This window comes from Theobroma cacao, chromosome 1, assembly GCF_000208745.1.
Source record: "Theobroma cacao cultivar B97-61/B2 chromosome 1, Criollo_cocoa_genome_V2, whole genome shotgun sequence".
In the NCBI taxonomy this organism is placed as follows: domain Eukaryota; kingdom Viridiplantae; phylum Streptophyta; class Magnoliopsida; order Malvales; family Malvaceae; genus Theobroma; species Theobroma cacao.
Genome location: NC_030850.1, coordinates 16607796 through 16630031, shown reverse-complemented (window position 1 = coordinate 16630031; position 22236 = coordinate 16607796). Strand labels below are relative to the sequence as shown.

General features: G+C 33.9%; 3 protein-coding genes across 7 annotated transcripts; 2 read left to right on the top strand and 1 right to left on the bottom strand.

Moving 5' to 3' along the window:
* LOC18612763 lies at window positions 4030-15501 on the bottom strand. Of its 5 annotated transcripts, XM_018113972.1 has the most exons (17): window positions 15274-15476; window positions 13336-13545; window positions 13026-13152; window positions 12846-12886; window positions 12342-12435; window positions 11314-12005; window positions 11122-11274; window positions 10187-10321; window positions 8881-8953; window positions 8488-8527; window positions 8295-8367; window positions 7791-7856; window positions 6638-6715; window positions 6368-6540; window positions 5656-5702; window positions 4756-5011; window positions 4030-4665 (listed from the first exon to the last, which is right to left on the bottom strand). In XM_018113972.1, exons 2-17 carry the CDS (start codon window positions 13533-13535, stop codon window positions 4316-4318), a joined length of 2598 nt encoding a protein of 865 aa, XP_017969461.1. In that variant the 5' UTR covers window positions 13536-13545; window positions 15274-15476; the 3' UTR covers window positions 4030-4315. The 5 variants fall into 5 exon arrangements, with proteins under 5 accessions (XP_017969461.1, XP_017969462.1, XP_017969460.1 ...); XM_018113973.1 differs by having other exon boundaries at window positions 11122-12005; window positions 15274-15501; XM_018113971.1 differs by having other exon boundaries at window positions 11122-12005; window positions 13336-13519; window positions 15274-15483.
* LOC18612762 (xyloglucan endotransglucosylase/hydrolase protein 2) lies at window positions 16211-17871 on the top strand. Its single transcript, XM_007049681.2, has 5 exons — window positions 16211-16318; window positions 16459-16613; window positions 16699-16799; window positions 16922-17118; window positions 17264-17871. The coding sequence occupies exons 1-5, from the start codon at window positions 16299-16301 to the stop codon at window positions 17586-17588; spliced, it is 798 nt and encodes a 265-aa protein (XP_007049743.2). The 5' UTR covers window positions 16211-16298; the 3' UTR covers window positions 17589-17871.
* On the top strand, window positions 18601-20114 carry LOC18612761 (xyloglucan endotransglucosylase/hydrolase protein 2). Its single transcript, XM_007049680.2, has 4 exons — window positions 18601-18836; window positions 18953-19053; window positions 19172-19365; window positions 19477-20114. Exons 1-4 carry the CDS (start codon window positions 18662-18664, stop codon window positions 19865-19867), a joined length of 861 nt encoding a protein of 286 aa, XP_007049742.2. The 5' UTR covers window positions 18601-18661; the 3' UTR covers window positions 19868-20114.

Below are 22236 nucleotides of genomic sequence, written 5' to 3'. Positions count from 1 at the left end.
CTAATAACCAACTTGACATTTTGTTTTGGTTCGGAACAATCAAACCATGTGAAGGGTGAATTCCACATATATATATATATCTTGTTGTCTGCAATTCTTGCATGCAAAAAACGAAAACCAGAAGAAAAAAATGTAAGGCTCGATATGATGTTCATCATTGATTCTTCCTTTTGTTCATATTGCATGGCAAAAGATGGTTTTATTATAGCTAGCTAACCCTTTGATTCAATTAGAACATGTATCCTTGATGTTTCTGCAGGGTAATTAATCACAATGGACTCTCGTCCTGATGTCTATCCCTTGACAAGTCTGCAGATTGGGTAAGACTTAAGACTAGAGCTAGCCAAATCATTTTTAATGATATTGTGGGTGAATGAAATGAATGCTTTTATTTATTCCATGCATTTCCATTATTATTAATTTACACATAGACCATCATATTTGTTCCTTTTAATTCATTCAATTTTAACTTTATTTGTTAAATGTAACTAAGATAAATTAAAGAAGAGGTGCAACACATTTATCATCCAACTTTATACTTGTAAAAAATTAATAAACCAAATTGTTAAGGAGAGATCAGGTGCTTGCCTGGCATAATTTGTATGCTTTTCTGTCTGTTTTTTATACATTAACTTTTGCTACATTTGTGTTACACGCAAATGATTAATATTTAAATGTCATAATCATCATTTTGAAAATAATAAATTTGTAGAGCATGATTTAAAACATGGAACTATATGTGAGCAAAATAAAGATTTACTTTATTAAAAAAATACTAAAACTTAATAAACTTTATGTCCAAAATTAAAAACAATATAACTAATTAAAATTTAATGAAATAAATTTTGAGATCATAAAACCTACCAATAATTACTTTTACTTATATATTTAGAAAATAATGGAAGTGAAAATTTAAACATTTATTAAAACATACCATTAATTAATTACATAAAAGTTATACACTAATTTATCCACCATATAAATAATAATTAATTATAAATAATGATAAAAACACATTTAATTCCCTAAATCACTAACAAAGAATTAAAAAATTATGAATCATAATTTTCATACCACGAATCAAAATTACCTATAAATGTAATTAAATTCAATTAGTAATTAAGTGAGGTATGTGTTCTATAATTGACATTTGATTGACTTATAAGTTGAGATTACAACCAAGAAAAATAAACAATTACATTATGTTTTTTATCGACTAACTTATCAAAATCCTGAATTTGTCATGTTAAAATTCTATATATATTTTTTAACTTACTATCATCCCTCTCGTAAGAAGAAGGAAAAAAACAAAATACAAATATAAAGACTGTGCCATACATATAATTTTCAAATCACTATAAATAAATTTAAGTTACTCATTGAGTAATTTGTGAAGGTATCACTTCATAATAATTTTTAAATTTAATTAATTTTGGGAAAAAAACTTTATGAACTCACTAAATTATAACTTAACTTTTATAAGTACATATATGAAGTAATTTTGATTGATTAGAAAGAAAAATTTCAACATATAGTAACTTTTTTGCTGCTTATCATAGATCATAATTAACATTTTTAGTGACCAATTTGGTTGCCTATCACCTCATTGTTATTCTAATTTATTAGTGCCTTTTGATTGATTATTTAATAATATATGCACATTCTATCAATTATATGAAATTCACATTTCTTAATAATAACTTTCTAAATATTGTGTTTCCTTTATTTTGAAAAATCTACGTCAAAATTAATTTATTGAGCTTAAAAACTTATGGGTTGTTTTTATAGTTTATTGGATCTAAAATGAATTTAAATTATTAGTAAACAGATAAAATAAATCATAATCATCAAATAAATACACTAACATCATCATATTATTTTTGTGAGCATTTATATGAAAACTTTATTAATAAGTTATTCTATGTAGGCAGACATACATACAAAAAAATTTAAATTCATATTTTAGTTATTATTATCTTTTGTAGAATTAATATGAAAGCTAAATTTATTGAATTGCTTAAATCTCATCACTTGTTTAATTTTTTTTTGATAAGCTTCTACAAAAAAAAAATCAATTATTTTCCTAAGATATTGAATAATAATTTTTAGTTATCAAATGAATATCCTCATCACCAATCAAAATTTTATTTAGAAAAGCATATGATATGATATATGATATATGTATATATATATATATATTATGGTATAAAATTTCAGCTTTTCAAGTATTTTTTATAATGGTGCTGGTGCCAAATCATGTTGTGGATGTCAATTGAGTATGCAGTTGATCTCACCCTTTGATTGCTGTAGGAACATAGAATCTAAACTTTCACGAGCATTCCTGTTCTTTGCCCCCATCGGTCACGAGTTTCTTATCCTGGTTGATAACCAGTCATGGAGGATGAACAAACATTCAAGATCAGCCCAAATTAAGGAATCAATGAGCACCAGGGTGAATATTCCATGTTCTCTATTATCTGTGACTTAAGCTTTTGTTTAATTATTTTTACTCATTGCTCTTCCTTTCTTGTGTTCAGTACAGAATGTCACCTTTTAAAAATAGCAGAACTTTGCTGAGGAGTCCTAGTTTAAGGAGCAGATCATCTCGTTCTGGAAAGAGCTCTCATTGGTGGTTTCCCACTGTTAGCATGGCTACATTGAAAGACAGTTGTCCATTTTCTGTCGTGAATTTGTACGAAACCTTGCATGGTTTTATTGTGTTTGAAGTTGCATGGGAAGATGTTCGTGGCATCAACTATTCCAATGTACTTCAGGTAAAAATCCAGGATGATTGTATTCATTCCATTTTATACGCAGAACAGAAATATGAAAAAAAAAAAAAAAAGGTTGGACATGAAATTGGCAAAGCATATGTTAGATCACTACATTGTATGCATTAAAGCTATGGGTTTGTCAGTTTGCCTTGTCTATATGAAGTGGATTCTGATGTCTTCCACAGAAATTAATTATTTCTCTTTTATAATGTAAAACCAGTTATATATGATTCATCCTACATCTTTTTGAATGCTAGCATCTGTTTTGCCAACAGAATGATGCATCTCTTGCTTTACAAGGGAAATCTATGAGAAAATGGGAATTTAATGACATTGACCAGGCATTGAGAAGCATTTCTTCGTGGTTTTTAGGCACACCAACAGAAACACTAACACTACAAAGAAATCTAATACTTGTGCAAGAAAAAGTTCCTTCTCACTCTCCACAAGGAATTACTATTTCTTCCGGAGGATTGTTGTTTGATGATTCATCTCAAGTTTTTTTTCTTAAATGTTGGTATCTTTGCTCAGAATGCTGCTTACAGCCAACTGAAATCTGGAATCAATTTTTTCTCGTAGGTCTTCCAGCCCCTTCGAAACATAGTACGGGGTCTCGTTGCATTCTTTACATCCTGTAACCAGCATAGATTAAGGTATGATTTGTGCGTACGTGTGTATTTTCCTTTAATTTTTGGCTATATTGGGATCGTACCATGACAAAGACCTCCAAACTAAAAGGATAGTAGTCAGTATGATCATTATGGAGTTTCCTGCCCTGCATGTCAAACTCTGTGCTTAACAGTTGATATAAGTAGGTGAACAAATCTTGTGCCAGTTAAGCTCAAGAATAGGTTTACTCTGATTCTCCTGTCCTGTCCATTGCATCTTTAGACATGCGAGACCATTATGATGGTTCCGAGAAAGTCACATACAGGGTAAGCCTCTAATTAAGTTGCTTGTATTTACAAAGTTTTCAGCATCCCTCACCACCTTAGAGAAATCCTTGGTCACCCTCTCCGGTTAGCTCCTCATAGCGGTTCTTCTCAACAAGCATCTGACCAAGTGGAATGCAATCGTAAAGGTATTTATGCTCTCCTTTCTCATTAAAATGATTGATTCTATGAAAGTTTAAAGTTCAAATGACCTGTGATTGTGATAAAACCACAATGTCTGTATAGATGTGAATATTGCACCTGGGGAGGTTGATTTGAAGAAAATGTGATTGTTGTTGCCACCATAGAGGTACAAGATAAAGTTAAGGATGACCATGTTCTTCCCCCTTAATCACAAATCCAAGTAAAACAAGGCACACCTTCAGCTGTAAATATTCCTTTCTAATTATCTAATCGATTGACCATTGATGTAAGGCATATGTAACATTGTTTCTGTTTTAGTTAGCTAAATGGTTATTGTCGTCTGAAAGCTTGTGACAAAGAGGTTCTTGAATGAAAATAAAGAGGAAAAAGAAGGGCTGCTATTATGAATATGGACGTTACCGTTGCCAGTTGACTTTGCCAAAATGTTGAAGCTCCTAACCCTTTTTAACTTTTTCTTGCTGATTTCTTAGCAACATCAGGCACTATAATCTCTTGGCATCGAACAATCCCAGCTGCTCCTCCATAGCACAACCACCTCTCACTACCCTTGTTCATGTTCCATCTCACTCGATGCATCGCCACAATCTTGGGAGGAAATACTTCTATTTCATTCCCAGCTTCTTCTTTCTGTGTATTTGTTGGTTCATTAATCCTGACTGCCAATGCTTGATCGTCACCTGCTTTCTTCATCCTGTCACTCTTTGATTTTTGTTTTATTTTGCCTTTAAGAGCTGCCAAGGTTAAGGTTTCCTCAGATTCAGATTCCACACCAGGATCATTGCCATAACAAAGGGCTGCAACAGATTTAAGAATTTGTTCGCTGTTACCAAAGAAAAAAAACAAAGAAAAGTAGTCAAATAACAATATCTGAGTGTCAAGCATACCTAAAGTTCGTTTATCAGGAGTTGGAACTTTTGCCTTATTATCCTTGGCATTTTTAGCCTGATTTGACTCAGTTAAGAAGGCCCGCATGGATCTTGGGCTCTCTCCATAATCATTAGTCTGCTTCTTCAACGTCAAAGGAATATCTGGTAATGGAGTGTTAACTACAATAGCAGATTCCTCCTCAGTCAAGGATCCACAGACAAAATGCGGGGCTCGATTTCGTGAAAAATCTTTGTCCACTGCTTTCGATGTAAGCTGGTTATAAAAAACAATACCATCAGTTGAGGCTAAAGCTCAGAAGCAGCTTATCAATATATGATGAATTGCCTTTGAATTTGATTTTGAAGGAAATTTCAAGCAGTGGTGTCGCAGAATTAATAATGTGCAGCATCAATGAATGGACTTGAATAGTTTTACACTGCCAGTTGACCAACAACTACTGCTAAGGTTAAGGCTCTGTTCCAATCTAAAATACTAGGAGGAAATGGAAGTAGACATGTAACGGTAAGTAACAAAAAAGACTTTATAATCTCTCTTATTCTTCAAGAGGAATTGTCATTGGAGGCTAGGAAAAGAAAAGAAAATTTTATTTTTTGAACAGAAGAAAAAAGTGTTGGATCATCTATTTTTGAGTTATAATTTAAGCAAGCAAAGATTATACTAAGGTCCTGACAGACTTTGGGCCAAATCTCATGTCATTCTCATCAAAAGTGCTGACAGAAACTCATGTTTTTTACTAGTGAGGTTTACATTTGACATGGAGGGTTGGAAATTAATCAACTTAAAAGACAATAAAAGAATTACATTCAGGGTTGCAATTAATCATGCATAAACCACAATAAAAATGGGAAGGAAGAAAAACGATAACAAGCATTGTAGATAAAGCTAGACCAACTCACCTGAAAGCGGGTAACATTACCATCTGCACCGCAATATGCAACCATGCCTAACATTTAAATTCACCAGTCAATGGATATTTGGAAATGACAATGAAAAAATTAAGCTGTTCAAGATCCCACTTTAATTGTCAAAAAAATTTGTTACTGCCTACAAACATGTAATAGCTTTGGTGACATGCAAAGACACAAAATATGAAGAGAATTTATGTCCATATGATGGAATTAACCATGTAATGTTGCAGCAAAAGTCATAGACCAACAACTAAGATCTCACAAACAAGAAAAAAACAGTTCGTCAATGTAGAGCAGTTTTATGCTAGAAACAACTTGATCTAAAGAATGTAAAACCTATGATACACAGCATCTACCTTGTAGGAGCAAAATTACATTCTATACTAAGCCTATACAGTTTTAAACACATTTCTAGTCAGAGTTAGTTATACATTCGTTGACTTATCTTTTACATGATCTTTTGTTTCCATATCTTGTTCTTTAAAAAAGTTTTCAGGTTTCTGTACACCAAGATTTCCTTTTTCTTTTACAAAAACAAACTAAAATTTTAGTTATGGACTAACATATTAGGTCCCCCGCAGTTTTAATAGTGAAAAAAAAAAAGTTAATTGTAATTTCGCATGCACCATAGTGTGTGCTTGGCTACTGCTCCCGTGAAAAGACAGCAATAATAATGTAAGAAAACCAATCCCTAGAATACCTGTTAATCGTGACACTTGTACATTCCAGATAGCAAAGGATGAACAATTATAAAGGTGCAGTCCTTGTTGCTTGGTCCCAGTGAAAGGTTTTCCAGTGACAGGTACATCACATGCTGCCTGAATTAAGCTGAGCATTTTCATTGTTCCATCATCGAAGGATAGAATAACACATCTAAAGACATAAAAAGTTTCTTCAATTCTAGTTGAAGAGAAGATCACCAATAAATAAATAAATAAATAAATATGAAAGACCATCAGGTATAATATACCTTGGTTCTGGCAGCCAATCCAGGCTATATATGAACTTTGGTGCTGGATGGACATCCCACAAGGGAAGGAATGGATCACTGCAAACAATCATCAAACTATAGCTCTTAAGTGACATATAATCATGCTACCACAGCAACTTGAACAGGTTAAATTGTTCCACACGCACACACATACATCAAGAGAACACATTTTCAGAGCTTTTAGTTGAAAGGAAACACATGACTCGGGATTCCTCTCCTTAAACATCAGTAGAAACCTATTTTACAATTAACATGCAATACATATGCAAGCGTGTTCTCCAAGAAATCCGACAGAATCAGAATCCTTTAGAAGTACAAAGTTCAAATTTTCAATGCTTCAGAACCTATATCAGGAAATAGTAAATCACTCTGATGCCAACTGAACTTAAAATCTTGAATATGGAAAAAAATTGCAATTTCCCCTTAAACAAGGAAAAGTAAGTGCACATAAATATCGAATTAAGCCTTAAATTGATACATACCATCACTTCATCTTACATGCTAATTGCAGCAACTAGATATGCATAAAATACATAGTTGATATTGTATCTAAATTGTAGGGATTTTATTCTGTGGTTTACAACTGAAGGTGAAATGAGTTAGAGGAAAAATAAAGAGAATCAAGCCAACTCCACTCATTTTTTTAATTAGGGAAGGGGGGATTCAAACCCTTATTATAGAGCAAAAAGATCAAGCACCAACTACTGAGCCAAATGCTCGAATAATGATAGAAATAGAAATTAATTTGAATTTTCAGACAGTAAAAAAGCTCTATCTTTAGCTGAAGCTTATATTAATCTGTAAGCTTCATTAGATCATAGAAGTTTATGGAACTTCAATAGAACCATGAAGAAAATAAATACATTACAGTAAATTAGAAGGTAAACATTAAAGTGACAGTGTAAACTACCAATGCTATGTACAACATGCCATCACTTAGAAGATTCACAAAGTTTAATTAAACTTTAGAACTATATAGTCAATGAGATTGATCTTAAAAAATGGAATACAAGCCACCAAGCATCTGAATTCAATTGAGATGAATGCATTAGGACCAAGATAAGCAAAAGTCAAAAGATAAACCAAGATACAAAGTGATCAAACTTAAACCAAAGCAGGCTATCAAGGTTACCGTATGTCCCAAAACTTTAGACCTCCATGTCCAGCAGTAAGAACAACATTTGCACTCTCCATGTCACTGAACCCAACAACAGAGTTTTATTTACAGCAATCAGCAAGCATCACAGTATTAAACATACAGGTTGGAAGAGTGCATCAACAATATTGATAACAACACCACTATCATATTCTAGTCCCTTTTATGCTACTCAAGCATCCCTTGAAAGGAGCTTGCATCCGGTTGACTGCCAAAAAGAACTGTCTAGCAAAGCAGTTCCAAATCATTAGCAATCCCTAGTCCAGCAGAGGATAGATAGCCCGTAATTAAAAACAAAAAAAAAAAAAAAAAAAGAAGAAGAAGAAGATAGATGCTATTTCTACAAAAGGCCGGACCCTTTGCATTTTGACCACCAAATTTCCAAAAGAGACTGCTTCTGAACAGAAAAAAGCATAGCTAAATATATAGCTATATAAAATTTTAGTCAATTGGAAATGGAACACTGATGACATCACTCACCTTCCAGATGGGGCCCATGCAACCGATCTAATTGGAACTGTATCTGCACTAAAACAAAGTAGAGGTCTTGTATCTGCATAATTACAAAATGGGAAATAAAATTCAACTGTTAATTTGATGCACCATAATCCAAGCCTTCTATAAACCACAACAGCAGAATAACAAAAAAAATTGACTAATACATTGCCAATACCTGTAGGTGAACCACTTGCAGAGAACTTCCACAAAGCAACCTGACATAAACTATGTTAGTTCTGATACCAAATAAATTCAAAACTATGAGTAAAAGATAATCTTATTCATTGAAATGATAATCATAGGACAAATCTAAGAAACTTAGCAGATGCTCAGTCAACATATTAATGCAAAAGAACTTAATTTTTTATTTTAAAAAAAAGAACTTAATTCACATACATTTCCTAGAAAAATAATATTGATTACCGACTAAATCCGTAAAGAAAAAGAATACTCCTAATCCCATTTATGCAAAAAGCATGATATCAGTTCTCTCAAAGGTCAGAGCAAATAACATATGTTAAATTTTTTATAAAAAAAAGCATACAAAAATAACAAACTGACATTATACCATTCCATCATGGCACCCAGCCAGTAAGTAATTGTATGGAGGTGAGGTTGACCACTCAACTGTCAAAGGGATGCTGTATAACAAGTCCGAGCCTCTCTATTAGTGACAAATGAAATAGAATCAAACACACCACTAGACCAACAAAGACAACTGAAAGTAGCAAAAGGTTGCAGAACTAAAATGAAAATTCCACAGCTAGAATGTTAAGCTTCTAGAAGCAGCCAAATTAAACTTTTAATTAGTAAACCATTCAGTTGAATTGTATGTTTGCAAATCAAATTCCTCCACATGGAAGATGTAATATCACTACGAAGTGAACCCATTTTGCAAGAAATTGGGTGTACAGGTGCATCCAATATATCAACTAGCCATAAAATAGGACAGGGTGAACACTGAACAACATAGCAGAGCCTTTCATTGCTATTGTTCTTTCGCCTGTCCAAACAGAAAATCTATTAATTCCAATTCATCCAACATGAAAACAGCAGCTGGAACATGTCAGCAACTACAGTGGCTTGAAGATGTATTTCATGGCTCTATTTAAGCAGGCCAAATCCGGTGCCCTATAATCAACTGTTAATTAACTGACAGGGAGACAAGCCTCATGATGATGGTAATGATGATGGTAATAAAAATAATAATAATAATATACCAATTAAATGAAGAAAATTCACCACCTTCTACCCAAATTTATAGCTAGTTGCAAAGAGGTAAAGTAAAAATACTTTTCTTTTACAATGTTCTCCATGTAAGCTAAGAAGCTCTAATAAAAATTATTTTAGGTAATAAAGTCTCACAAGTACATTATTCAACAGCAGTATATGCAATCTTGTTCTTTATTTTTCCTTTTCTCATGGAAAAAAAATCTCTTTCATGTAACACATGCAGAAGGATTCTATCATTCTAAACCGGAAGCAATCACTAAGAATGTGCCATGCAATGCACCCCAACAGTAACAACCCAGCCATGCTGCAGTGAGAACTATGATATTGATTGCCTATGCATTAATAGCGACCCATGCTGTAAAATAACCCAGACCCACAACGCCCACCCCCCCTCCCCTTTAATCTTTTTTTTTTCATTTTCTTTGTAAGTTAGCAAAGAGCAGACCTAACTCATCAATATTCTAATAAATGTTCTGTCTCCATCATGTTTTATAAAATTTTCTGCCCCATCATGTTTTAGAACTGATAAGTGTTCTTGCCCATCATGTTTTAGACATTCTAAAGAATTTCTGCAATACTAGAAGACTAGCAATAATATCTTAAAAAGTTTATTACAGAAAAATGATAGACATCCAAATTACCTCTGTACATCACCACATTTTAACTTTGAGCACTTGAAAACTGGCTCCAATTTTACAAAGCGAGGATCAGTACCCTGCTTAGGTGAAGATGAATAAACAATGCTGATCATATGAGGAAGAGGAACCTCCCACCTGCATTGCATTGGTGGAATCGGGACATAGTATCAATGAACATTGTCGATAATTCACCATAATGAAACATATAACTAACTAATTGGCACAACCTAATGCAAAATTGACTGATATGGAACTTGAAAAAAAAAAGGATAAAAAGGAAGTGGGGGCAAGCTGCCATGTAAAGCTAAGATTCATAATAGGTAGAGGAAAGGAAGGCCCCTAAAATGATACAACAGTCTAATATTTTAATGTTTACCATAGTACTTTTAGTTTTCTAATTTCAAGCTTTTGACATCCACCTTCTGCCCCTCTTGTTTACATTCATCTTAGGCACCCATTCTTTTTGCAATATTGCATAATTGAATTCTTATTCTTTTTTAATCCTCCATAAAATTCAACCTATCTTTCATCATCTACTTCAATGCTTCACATTACATGATTGTTAATATTAGAATTATTCCAATTATTTCCTCATTTTTGAAACCTCAAAATGACAACCAATATCAACATAATTGTTCTTTGGATTATTATCCAATCCACTGCTAGTGGAATGCAAAGACTCCACAAGCAGGGTTGTTTGTTGCAATGTCTCCATTTAACATAATGAACAATGAGTTCTGAAGTGAACCTATACTGTTAAATAATGACATGGGAAAAGTACAACCCCCCCTAAAGAGTTTTTGCATTCTGTTAGTGCTGTATAACATAGTGATGCTTAACTGCTTATTCTTCAATGACTAAGTCCTAAACAATTATAGGCAAAAGAGTGACAAAGAAAATTTTGAACAGAGTCTAGAAAACAAAAGCAGATCTCTTACACTTCCAGAGATCCATTTCCCAGTAAGACAGCAAGATAGCCCATCCGCTGATTGCATTCACAATCATTTATGTCATAAGGCTGCCATTTAACATCCCAAGCAACTTTTCCATTGTGTGCTAGGCAGAGGACAGTTCTTGGCAGCTCAATGTCCCTTGGAATAGAAGAGCCTGGGGTCTCCGACGAATTATCCCTTGGAATAGAAGAACCTGGGGTCTCCGACGAATTGCTATCTAAAATATTATTGTGCACCATAGCTTCCTGCCCAGAGTTGTAGTGAATTTGTTTGTTTATTGTAGAAGAAGATCTTGTTTCTTCATTTTGAGTCAATAATGGGAGACATTTACCATGAGTATTAGTTTTTGCCTGCACCTTACTTTTCAATTTTCTACTCTGCACAGAAGTCGTAGGGGTTGCATCAGATGTAAATGCTCCCTCTTTTTCACCTTTTTCTTTTTCATGATGGCTCTTATTTGGAGCATTTTCTTGTGTATTTCCAAGTGCACTGTCTATAGCAACTGGCTTAAAGGAACCTTCTGGGTACTGAACAGCAAGAGGCAGGAAAGACTGTTCATTCTGATCATCATTAAGAGATTCACCAATTGGTTTCTTTCTAGGTCTACCTTTTGGCCTCTTAACCTTATCTGGTTGAGATTCATCTATTGGATTCTTTCTAGGTCTTCCTCTAGGCCTCTTTGATGGGCTCTCCTCCATGGCTTCTGTAGTTTGAGATCTCCATTTTGGCCTTTTCTTTGAAAGAGGAGCCTCTTCCTCCTCCACCCCAACATTTAGCATACACCATATTTGAATGATGCCTCTACCAGTAAGTGGGGTACCTATCTTGTGATAATAAGAATCAGGAGGATGAGCAGCGACAGCAATGAACTGGGAAAAGCAAGGCATAAGAAAAGAAGATGTCATGACAAGGAAAGTCTCACAAGATTGCAGCATTACGATTGTGATAATTATTGTTTAAAATCCTGCTAATTAAGCACACAGGCAACATTTAAACCATTATTTAAGAACAAATCTAGGCTTTTGTCTCTTTCATTTGAAATATCCCAGTAAACGAGTTTTAGGCTATAATAATATGAAGCCTGAGAACAAAACATTTCGATACAGAAGCAAATTGAAGCTCAAATGCACACACACACACACATATAAAAGAAAAAAAAAGGTTCCCAGAAGAAGGTTAGGGGTTGAGGGGAAAATGGGAACTACCTCGCATTTGACAGTACTGTTAGGATTCTCATGAACTCTAGGACACCAATCTAATGCCCAAACAGACCCTCCAACATACATCACGAAGTCCTTGCTGCAAGTAGATTGAACTTTAATCATGTTATTCAAAAAATGTATATGACAGACCTCATTTGCAATGGTGTTGTAATACAGGCTTCAAATCTAAATTTAATTTCATAAACAAAATATTTGGTTGCTATACATGGATCTTCAACAAAAGGAACAAAAGACCTAAGTTCTAACCAAGTAATATGTATATGCATCACAAATTAACAAAAGCAAACACCATTTGTAACATGTTGTCCGTAAAAGTTAAAAAATTAAAAGGAAAGACTCCTGTAATATAGCAGAAATTCTAACAGTTGATTAACTTTGCATTTATGCTGGTCAAGAATGAAACTAAAACTACGCCATCCTTTTATCACCTAAGGTAAACCCATAATACTGGAAACTGGTATTGAGCAAACCAAAATCCAATCTTACCAGGATTTTGGAGATGCTTTTCCATTTTGTCCTTCCCGTTGCTTCCATCAGCAAAACAAACAAACAAAAACAACAATTAACAAAATATTATGCCATAGAGTAATAACTATTCCAGAAATTTTATGCCGTGATTGAAGATTCCCTGAAGTGGAGGATCCAAAAAACAAGATTTTCTTTCACCTTGAGAACAGTTGCTGATGAAAATTGAGGTAACTGTATGCAATCAGAAACATCTTTACCCTGTGAGTCTCCTACTTCACTAGCAAACTTAATGATCCTTGGTTCATAATTGAAATGCCTCCATTCCCTAAAAGCATGTTCAATAGTAAATTAAAAACATGTAGATGTAAACTCTATATTAAACAGATAAAACTAAAATAAAAAATAAACAAACCAAACTTATATCAGTAAAGTCAATTCAATTACCGCTGCTTAAAAATTGGTTTTAAACATGGAAGTTCTAAATGCACAAAGATAAGCATAAATTTACCTTAAGAAAGTGATTGAAGAAGAGAATCGCTGGATATCAGTTTCATCGGGACCATCACTCTCAGGCTCTTCACAAAGCTTAGAGATTGTATCCATCGCCCTAAAATGATTCTCTATTGAACAATCAAATATAGAGACCCTAACTCCTGGCCTGCCTTTTAAGGGTTCTTCCATTTTCTCTTTCTCTTTTATCCACAACATCACAACGCATCTATTGTCAACCACTCAAATACAAGGCATATAATGCTAAAGAATTGATTATAAGAAATAGTACATAAACTAAAATCTAATGCTAAATTTCGTATTTGAACTTTCAAAAAGAATTAATTAAAAAAAAAATTGTTTGATGTGGTACCTTAACTATAATGCAAAGCATTGTTATAGAGATGATATGCAGGAGCCTAACTCTAATAGGCAATAAACAATATAGTTTGATGTTGAATTTTGCGCAAATTACAAAGAACTCCTTGAGTTTTGACTATAATTACATTCAAGGACATTAATTTTGAAAAACTACATCCTGCCCCAATTGTGTTAACGATGGTAACAGAATGTTGGTAATTACTAAGATGCATATTTAAGCTGTAATATAAATTGTTGTTCAACAATTTAAGAGTCTTTAGCTTAGGGGAAAAAAAGATTGAAGGGTCTACTCCATCTGTTTCCCCAGCTTCCTTGACAGCTATCTCTCTCCATAGTCCATTAGTTCCTCAGTGGTGTGTGTGTGTGTGTGTAAGTAAGACTTAGAGTGCCCAACATTAACCTAATAGAAACAACCCAAAAATAAAATTAAGATTCCAAAACCAATAAGCCCCCACTAAACTCCAAACTCCCATAAAAATTGAATCCAATCACCAAGTAGCACTAGCATGGCAGCCCACAGACTCGACATAGGGTAGTGAAACTTTCAAAAGAGATTTAAAGTGACAATCTCTCGAGCAGCACACGTGCATAAATAAACAATACCCAATTTTTAGCACAGGAGTGTTAGAATTCTGCCTCAAACAACCGAAATATCCAAAAATGGTTTCCACAACTTTAATTCAATAAAAAGAAAAGAGAACTACTGCTAATTGCAGACTTGCCTAGTACATAAATGAAGAGAGTTTCTAAGGAACTGCCTCTGGTGTTTTCTTTTCATGGCAAATGGAAGATTTTGGCGTTGGTTATGCTGGGTGGGTATTGCCATTTTAGTCTTTTTATAATTTTTGTTGCCATTGATATTCTCTCCAAGCAAACACCAACTCTTTCCTCCTTTCTTGGTTGGCTTTCTGGGTTTCAAAAAAGTTAAGGTCTTGCTAACTGAAGCGGTGGCCAACTCACTAACTTGTGATTTGAAAATTTAGGATCTTCCGTACTTGGCTTCAGTTTTGGTAGAGGTAACAGCAGTTATGTTTTCTCTGAACAATTCTGTCAAACACTTAGGCAAGAATTGTTTAATCTCAGCATCTTGTAATGTAAAATGTTTTTTTTTTTGGGGTGAAATGTAGGTTTTCTAAACTAGTGTCATTGAGTGCAATTATGGTCCAAAAACTTAAAGGATTGCACGCAATTTACTCTTTAATTTTAAACAAAATTAGTTTAATATGCAACATCAAATTCAATGCTAATTATTCTGGCCAAAAATACATTATTCAATGATAACTACAATGCATTAACTTAAAAGTTATCAAAACGTTTTAGCTCTACTTTTTCCCTCTTAACCAAACACAAGAAAATAAAAAAAATGAATAAAATCTATGAATTTCATTTATTTTAACTTCAATTTTCAATGATCCAAACATAGCAGTAGCCGAGACCAAGACTGAGAGATATCAATTTTGTTTGACAAATCAAGACTGTAAAGGATTAAACGATGAATTGGAAAACCAGGACTCCAATTTCAAAGAGAAAGAAAGGAACCAGAGACAAGAAAAAAAAATCCAAAAATCTAAATCACCTGAGAAACGGGAGAGAGCTTTCCGTAAGACACGAACCGCGACTTGCCCCGGCCACTCGACTTGTAGTGGAATTTCTGTTAAGAGATAGATATGCAACGAGAAAAGAAAATGGAGGGAAAATCGTGACTTCTTTTTGAAATGCGGGAAGCTTCTTCTTTCTTTTGTTAGGGTTTCCAGATTCGAACCCAAGACCGATTGTGGTCTTCCTTTCGTTTGAGACAGCTAAATTTTATAATAGTCCTATCGTCCCCAAACTTATGGCTAATATGTGGCAGAGTCCCTGAACTAAAACTATTACTTCAATTAGATACCTGAAATGTTCAATTAGATTTAGATGGCACTCACGAATATTTTACTTTTTTTGACATGTTCAATTGAACACTGTAACAATTAGAAGGCCAACGATGATGGGTTTGGTGAAGAAAACAAAAAAAAAAAGCTTAAATGAAATTCTCAAAGTTGAAAAATATCTTTAAATTCTTCAAAATAAATTTAAATGCAACACGGCATATGTGTATAATAAAAAATTTTAAAAAAAAAAATTACAGGCAAATTTCTGAAATTAAGTCATCTTCTAATAATTATACAGTAATATATACTTTGTATCACGACAAAGTTCAATTTAAGCATTTGGTCGCGAGAATGAGTGCGGAAATTGAATTAGCCATGCCTTTCTCTTTCAAGCAAGGTAGGCTTCTCTTTTTGTCTTATAAGTTGTACACTTCCATATAGAGGTTTGAATGTGAGATTGATATATTAAAGTCTATCACTAAGAATGGGCTACCTACCATCTTTTTTAAGAGGAAGGCCTAGCTAATTGAAGTAAGGAACCATGAAAGGCAACTGAATCAGCTTTACAATTTCCTGACATATAAGAGTATATATTGTTATATAAGAGACTTCTCACTATCATGTAAATTTCAGAACATACTCTTTTTGTATCCTTGCTCCCTAAAAGTATGATAGAATTCCTCCTTTGCTAAGATAGGAAGAAGATCATTGCTATTAGAAGAAATACTAAGATATGGTGGCTATGGAAAAGAGGTTTTTCCTTTTGGTCATATTACTTTTTATGCTGTTCATCTCATGACGATTTTACCTGCTGAGAGTTTTCATAAATATTATTCACAGCTTTGCTTTTTATTAGTAATCAACCTTAATAAACATAATCCTGGTTGGGACAGGTTCTTCTTTGCTCTTCTCCTGACGGCTATAGTAAATGCAAGCAGAGCAAATGATGTTAGTTTTGATCAGAATTACCACATTACATGGGGAAACTCTCATGTAACATCTCTAAACGAAGGAAGAGAAATTCATATTTCAATGGATAATGTTTCAGGTTTGGTATATCAAAACAATTACTAATGTTTACATTTTTGTATGTATATGCGTATCTATAAAAATTAGTATTATGGTTAATGCAGGGGCCAGGTTCCAATCCAACGCGAGATATGCTTCAGGGTTTTTCCAAATGAAAATAAAGATACCTAACAAGGATTCTACAGGAGTTGTCACAGCTTTCTATGTATAATCTCTTTCTTTGTTCTTTTTATATAAAAAATAAAACAAACTTAATTCCTATCTGCTCTCACATGCAATTACAGTACTATTATGTAATGAAAATTTTGGTGGGCTGATGGCATGCAGTTGATAGATAACAAAGGAGAAGGAGACCATGATGAGCTTGATTTTGAGTTTTTGGGCAGCAAGGGGCAACCTTGTACATTGCAAACAAATGTTTTTGCTAATGATAAAGGAGGCAGAGAGCAAAGGTATCATCTTTGGTTTGATCCCACTGCTGACTTTCATACATATGGAATTCTTTGGAATCAGCATCAAATAGTGTAAGTAAAACTAATCTCTTGCAAAGTTCTGAATTACAACACGGCTTGGAAGGTCATTAATTGGTCTATGTTCTGTGCATGGTTCATGGATGGAAACATCTAATTTATGTTTCTTACATTTACCCAATTTGTTTCTCTTTTTAAGGTTTTATGTGGACAACACACCCATAAGAGTTTCCAAGAACATTTCAAATATTGGAGTGAATTATCCATCGCAGACATTAGTAATTCAAGCAAGCATATGGGATGGAGAAGGTTGGGCATCAAATGGAAGAAAACTCGATTGGAGTCAGCAACCTTTCACCGCTAGGTTTCAAGGATTTACCGTGGATGGGTGTCAATCATTGGAGAACAGCAACAAAGAGCAATGCTACGATTCCAGTTTGTGGTGGAATGGGAATACATATTGGGGACTAGACCCGGCTAAGCAGAAAGCATTGGAGGATGCAAAGAGCCGAATATATGTTTGAAGACTACTGTTCTTCGAAAGAAGGGAAATATGGACATAAAGAATGCCAAATCAATACATTTTTTTATTAATAAAAGTGTAGACACAGAGAAGTTGTTTCGTGCACTGCATTGCAATGTGAAGTTAATCGTTATCCTCAAAGACCCAACTGTGTGTTTGTTATTTATCATTATCACATTACAAGATGAAGCTTCCTCTCTCTGCCCTTCATTCGCATTCCAACATGAAAGTATGGCTCCAATATGCTTATTTCATTACGCAAAAAAGTTAGCCAAAAATTTCAATTCAATGAACTTAAATTGATATGATTGCCGTGTCAGCCTATTGTTTGCCTTAATTTGATGCCATGCCACATGCAATTCTATTTAATTTGTCTTGTCTGATACATTCAATCATACGTGAAGAATTCGACTTTCTTTCTTTCTTTGTTTTTTTGTTTGGTGGTTTAAGGCCAAATTAATTTTGGTTCTTCTATGAAGCCTAAACCTAATCAACACCTTTTAATTAATTATATCAGCCATCGACCTAATGAGTGAACCTATTTATGCTTTTAATCCAGATTAATTAGTGATCGAAAGGATTGTTTTGAATTTGCAAAGTTTTTTATTCTTCAATTACATAATGGAAAACAATAAACAAAAGCAAAAAAACATATTAGACTCCATTTAATTGACGCTTATATTATTTGTTTTTTTATTTTTTGTTTTAAATGGACTGCAATCTGTTTTAGTTTGAAGTTGCTTCCAAGTTCCAAGCATTGTGGTAGATAGCTAGATTACAATAAGGGGCTTGTTATGGGGATAACAAGGGACAAGTCAATAGCGTGTGGGGAAGTTGGGATCAAAGGTGATAGCTCATACCTTTTTTGCATTTTCCATGGATAGCTCTTGGTTAGGAAGCTAGTAGATCAAAAATCATCTCTCTCTCTCTCTCTCTCTCTATATATATATATATATATACACACACACACACAACNCTCTCTCTCTCTCTCTCTCTCTATATATATATATATATACACACACACACACACACAAACTCATCAATGATGCACTCATTGCTATAGCACTACTCAAGATGGAATATTATAGTTTTCTGCTAGGTTTGCTCGCATTTTTCCTTTTTGGCAGGCTGTCTGCAGACGCTGATATTGTTAGATTTGATGAGAACTATGAAATCACATGGGGTTATGATCATGTTCTCTTATTTAATCAAGGAAGAGAAGTTCAGCTCTCTATGGATATCTCTTCTGGTTACCTTCTTCCCCTCTTAACACTCAATTAATATTGACAATAAGTTCAAATTTTTACTTATGATGAAGAGATTGACTTGAGAAAAATACATACATTTGCTGCAATGTTCTTACAGGAGCTGGGTTTGGGTCGAAGCTAAGATACGGAAGTGGATTTTTTCAAATGAGGATCAAGCTGCCGCCGAAGGATTCTGCTGGGGTTATTACTGCCTTCTACGTAAATATCAAAGCATCTCTTTCAATTGCTCTTTTCATTAACTGTTACTATATTTTCTCATTTCCCTTCTATTCTTGTTTCAACATTCACAATCTAAATAATAATTTTGTAATGACAGCTAACCTCACAAGGTGACAAGCATGACGAGCTGGATCTTGAGTTCTTGGGGAATAGAGAAGGCAAGCCTATCACCTTGCAAACCAATGTGTTTGCAGATGGTGTTGGGAATAGGGAGCAACGGATTCTTCTCTGGTTTGATCCTACTGCAAATTTCCACACTTACCAAATTCTATGGAACCAACACCAAATTGTGTACGGATTACTAACATTTAATTTGAATCATATAAATGTGCTAAATGTTAATTCACTTATATACCTTAATTGATATATATCATACTTTTAAAAGTTTATATCTATATACAGATTCTATGTGGACAACGTCCCAATTCGAGTGTTCAAGAACAACAAAAATATTGGAGTAGGGTACCCGTCGCAGGCAATGCAAGTAGAAGCAAGCTTGTGGGATGGAGATAGCTGGGCAACCGATGGAGGCAAAACAAAGACTAATTGGAGCATGGCACCCTTCAAAGCTCATTTCCAAGGATTTGATATAGGCGGTTGCCCAATAATTCAGAACTCAAACGTTCAAGAATGTTATTCTCCCAAGTATTGGTGGAATTCAGAGAAATATTGGAAGTTAGATTCCAAGCAACAAATAGAGTTGGAAAATGTAAGGAACAAATACATGAGCTATGACTATTGTTCTGATAGGCCTAGATACCCCGTACCTCCTCCAGAGTGCCTTCTTCAGTAGCAGACAACATTAAAGAGAGTTCATGACCATGGGTTAATAAAGTTGTAGAATAAAAAAAGAAGGGAGCTGATGGGACAAGGAAACTAAAAACACACAAGTAACTGTGATTAAAGAAAATGTTAAAAGTCCAACTATTCATAAAACTAATTGTTTATGAAGGTTTTATTTATTACCTTTTATCTTTTGTGAGTTGAAACAATTGAAGATTGGGATACAACTCTTTTAACTCAACAAATATCTTCTGTTCTGAGAATATGTCCCGTCTCTCTACCTCATCAATAAAATCTTGCCATGTAGTATCATTAAAGAAAAGTAATTAGTTTTTATGTTTAAAAGCAAACTTCCATTATGCTTAACTAAAAAACTTCCTTAACCATATTAATTTTTCATAAAAGAAAACCATTTCTATTATTTGGTGCACTCACACCATTGAACAAACTCAAAGTCAAACCATTGACATAACTTGTGAGAGGAGGTGAGGGAGTTCAAAGGATCAATGAGGGAATTTGAGTGTTTTGGGGATGAGTTGATAGAGGAACAGAGGAGGGAAAGGGTGACTAGATCTACTTATTAGTAGGAGAGTTTGTGGGGGAGACAATAATTTTTGGAAAAAGAGAAGAAGGTCGAAAGAAGGGAAAGAGTTAGGCTTCACCCATTATCTAAGAAAATCAGTAAAATGCACCATAGCAGGCCAGACAAAACAAGGAATGGAACAAAAAATTTTCCTCAACCATATTTTCTAGAAAAGAAAACAATTTCTATTGTATGGTTTACTCAAACCATTGAACAAATTCATTCAAATGGAACAAACTCAAAGTCAAACAATTAACGTGATATGGGAGAGGAGGTGAGGGAATTTGAGTGTTCTAGCTAGACTTGGTATTTGTAGATACGGCACGGAATTAAATGGTTTTGGGTTTAATTTTAAAAATTTTGTATCTTAAACAAGTCAAATATGATTAACACAGTTAAAACATAGTTAAAGTCATTTAATTAATCGTGTTATCATTTTTAACCCATATAGATGGACACGTTTATCAACCCATTTAAGTTTTGTAGTAAAAGATTATTTTATTATGATAATGGATTTTATGGATTATTTGTGTTGAATTTTATTATATTTGATGCTACTATTATCTTGTTATAATTGTTTTTATAATTATTGATTTTAAATTTGAATAATAAAAGCTTTACGCCACTGACAGTACAATCTCTTGCATGGCTTCATATTTTGTCTGCAATACCATATGTAGTGGCATCATGGCAATTGCTGATGATACAAATTACTACAACATTAGAAAGAAATGTGAGGGAAGCCTTTGCTACGACTTCTCAAATATGGAGATATTTCTAAACCAGAAATCTGTTAGGGATGCCCTTGGAGTTTGGAATATTAACTTTGCGTCCTATAGTTCTACAGCGTATCAGGCCATGCTGGTTGATTGGATAAGGAATCTCAAAGTTGGCATTCTTGCTCTCCTTGAGGATGGTATCAAGCTTCTTGTATAAGTTAGAGAATATGATCTTATTTGCACCTGCCTTAGCAATTCGAGATTGGTCCATGCAATGGAATGGTCTGGTCAGAAGAAGTTTGTAGCATCTCTTGAGGTTCCTTTTGTAGTTGATGCTAAGAAGTAGGAGTCTTGAAAACCCATGGACCTCTTGGTTTCCATAGGTTTCTTTGTCTTCGAGAGAAACAAAGAAAACCTTGTTCAGAAAGAATTGAAGCAGGAAGTTTGTTCATTCTTCTGATTCTTTTTACAGATTGGAGTTTGTAGCATCTCTTGAGGTTCCTTTTGTAGTTGATGGCTTAGAAGCAAAAGTCTTGAAAACTCATGGACCTCTTGATTTCCTTAAGTTTTTTTGTTTTTGAGGGAAATAAAGACAACACTGTTCAAAGAGAATCAAAGCAGGAAGTTTGTTCATTCTTCTAGTTTTTTTGACATATTGGAGTTTGTAGCATCTCTTGAGAATTGAGATACCTTTTGTAATTAATGGCTCAAAAGTAGGAGTCTTGAAAACTCATGGAACTCTTGGTTTCCTTAAGTTTCTTTGTTTTCTATAGAAATAAAGAAAACACTATTTAGAGAAATTCGAGGCAGAAATTTATTCATTTTTCTGGTTCTTTTGATAGATTGTTGGGGTCTAAAGCTGTCTAAATTACTCAATTTTTAACAACTATTTCAAGAGGGTTTCAAGTACTAGAGCCTTATTTACTACGTTGGATCATGGTTGCAAGATGGATCAAAACCTTAAGGTGGGTTCAACTCTGTCTTCGAATTCTTGTAGAAAAGGGAAAAGGCATGATAATTTATCAATTGCTAACACTCTCAAGTTCTGGAGTCAAAACAAGGAGGCTAAAAAATCGT

Bases quoted from the DNA above. Each gene is read 5' to 3' on its own strand.
- LOC18612763 (XM_018113973.1), bottom strand. From the start codon at position 13,535: ATGTTGTGGATAAAAGAGAAAGAGAAAATGGAAGAACCCTTAAAAGGC. The intron at 6,716-7,790 runs GTAACCTTGATA...GATTGTTTGCAG, and splicing joins CTAAAGTTTTGGGACATACG to TGATCCATTCCTTCCCTTGT. The intron at 6,541-6,637 runs GTATATTATACC...TTATGTCTTTAG, and splicing joins GATTGGCTGCCAGAACCAAG to ATGTGTTATTCTATCCTTCG.
- LOC18612762 (XM_007049681.2), top strand. From the start codon at position 16,299: ATGGTGGCTATGGAAAAGAG. The intron at 16,800-16,921 runs GTATAATCTCTT...GATGGCATGCAG, and splicing joins GAGTTGTCACAGCTTTCTAT to TTGATAGATAACAAAGGAGA. The intron at 17,119-17,263 runs GTAAGTAAAACT...TCTCTTTTTAAG, and splicing joins TGGAATCAGCATCAAATAGT to GTTTTATGTGGACAACACAC.
- LOC18612761 (XM_007049680.2), top strand. From the start codon at position 18,662: ATGGAATATTATAGTTTTCTGCTAGGTTTGCTCGCATTTTTCCTTTTT. The intron at 19,054-19,171 runs GTAAATATCAAA...TTGTAATGACAG, and splicing joins GGGTTATTACTGCCTTCTAC to CTAACCTCACAAGGTGACAA. The intron at 19,366-19,476 runs GTACGGATTACT...ATCTATATACAG, and splicing joins TGGAACCAACACCAAATTGT to ATTCTATGTGGACAACGTCC.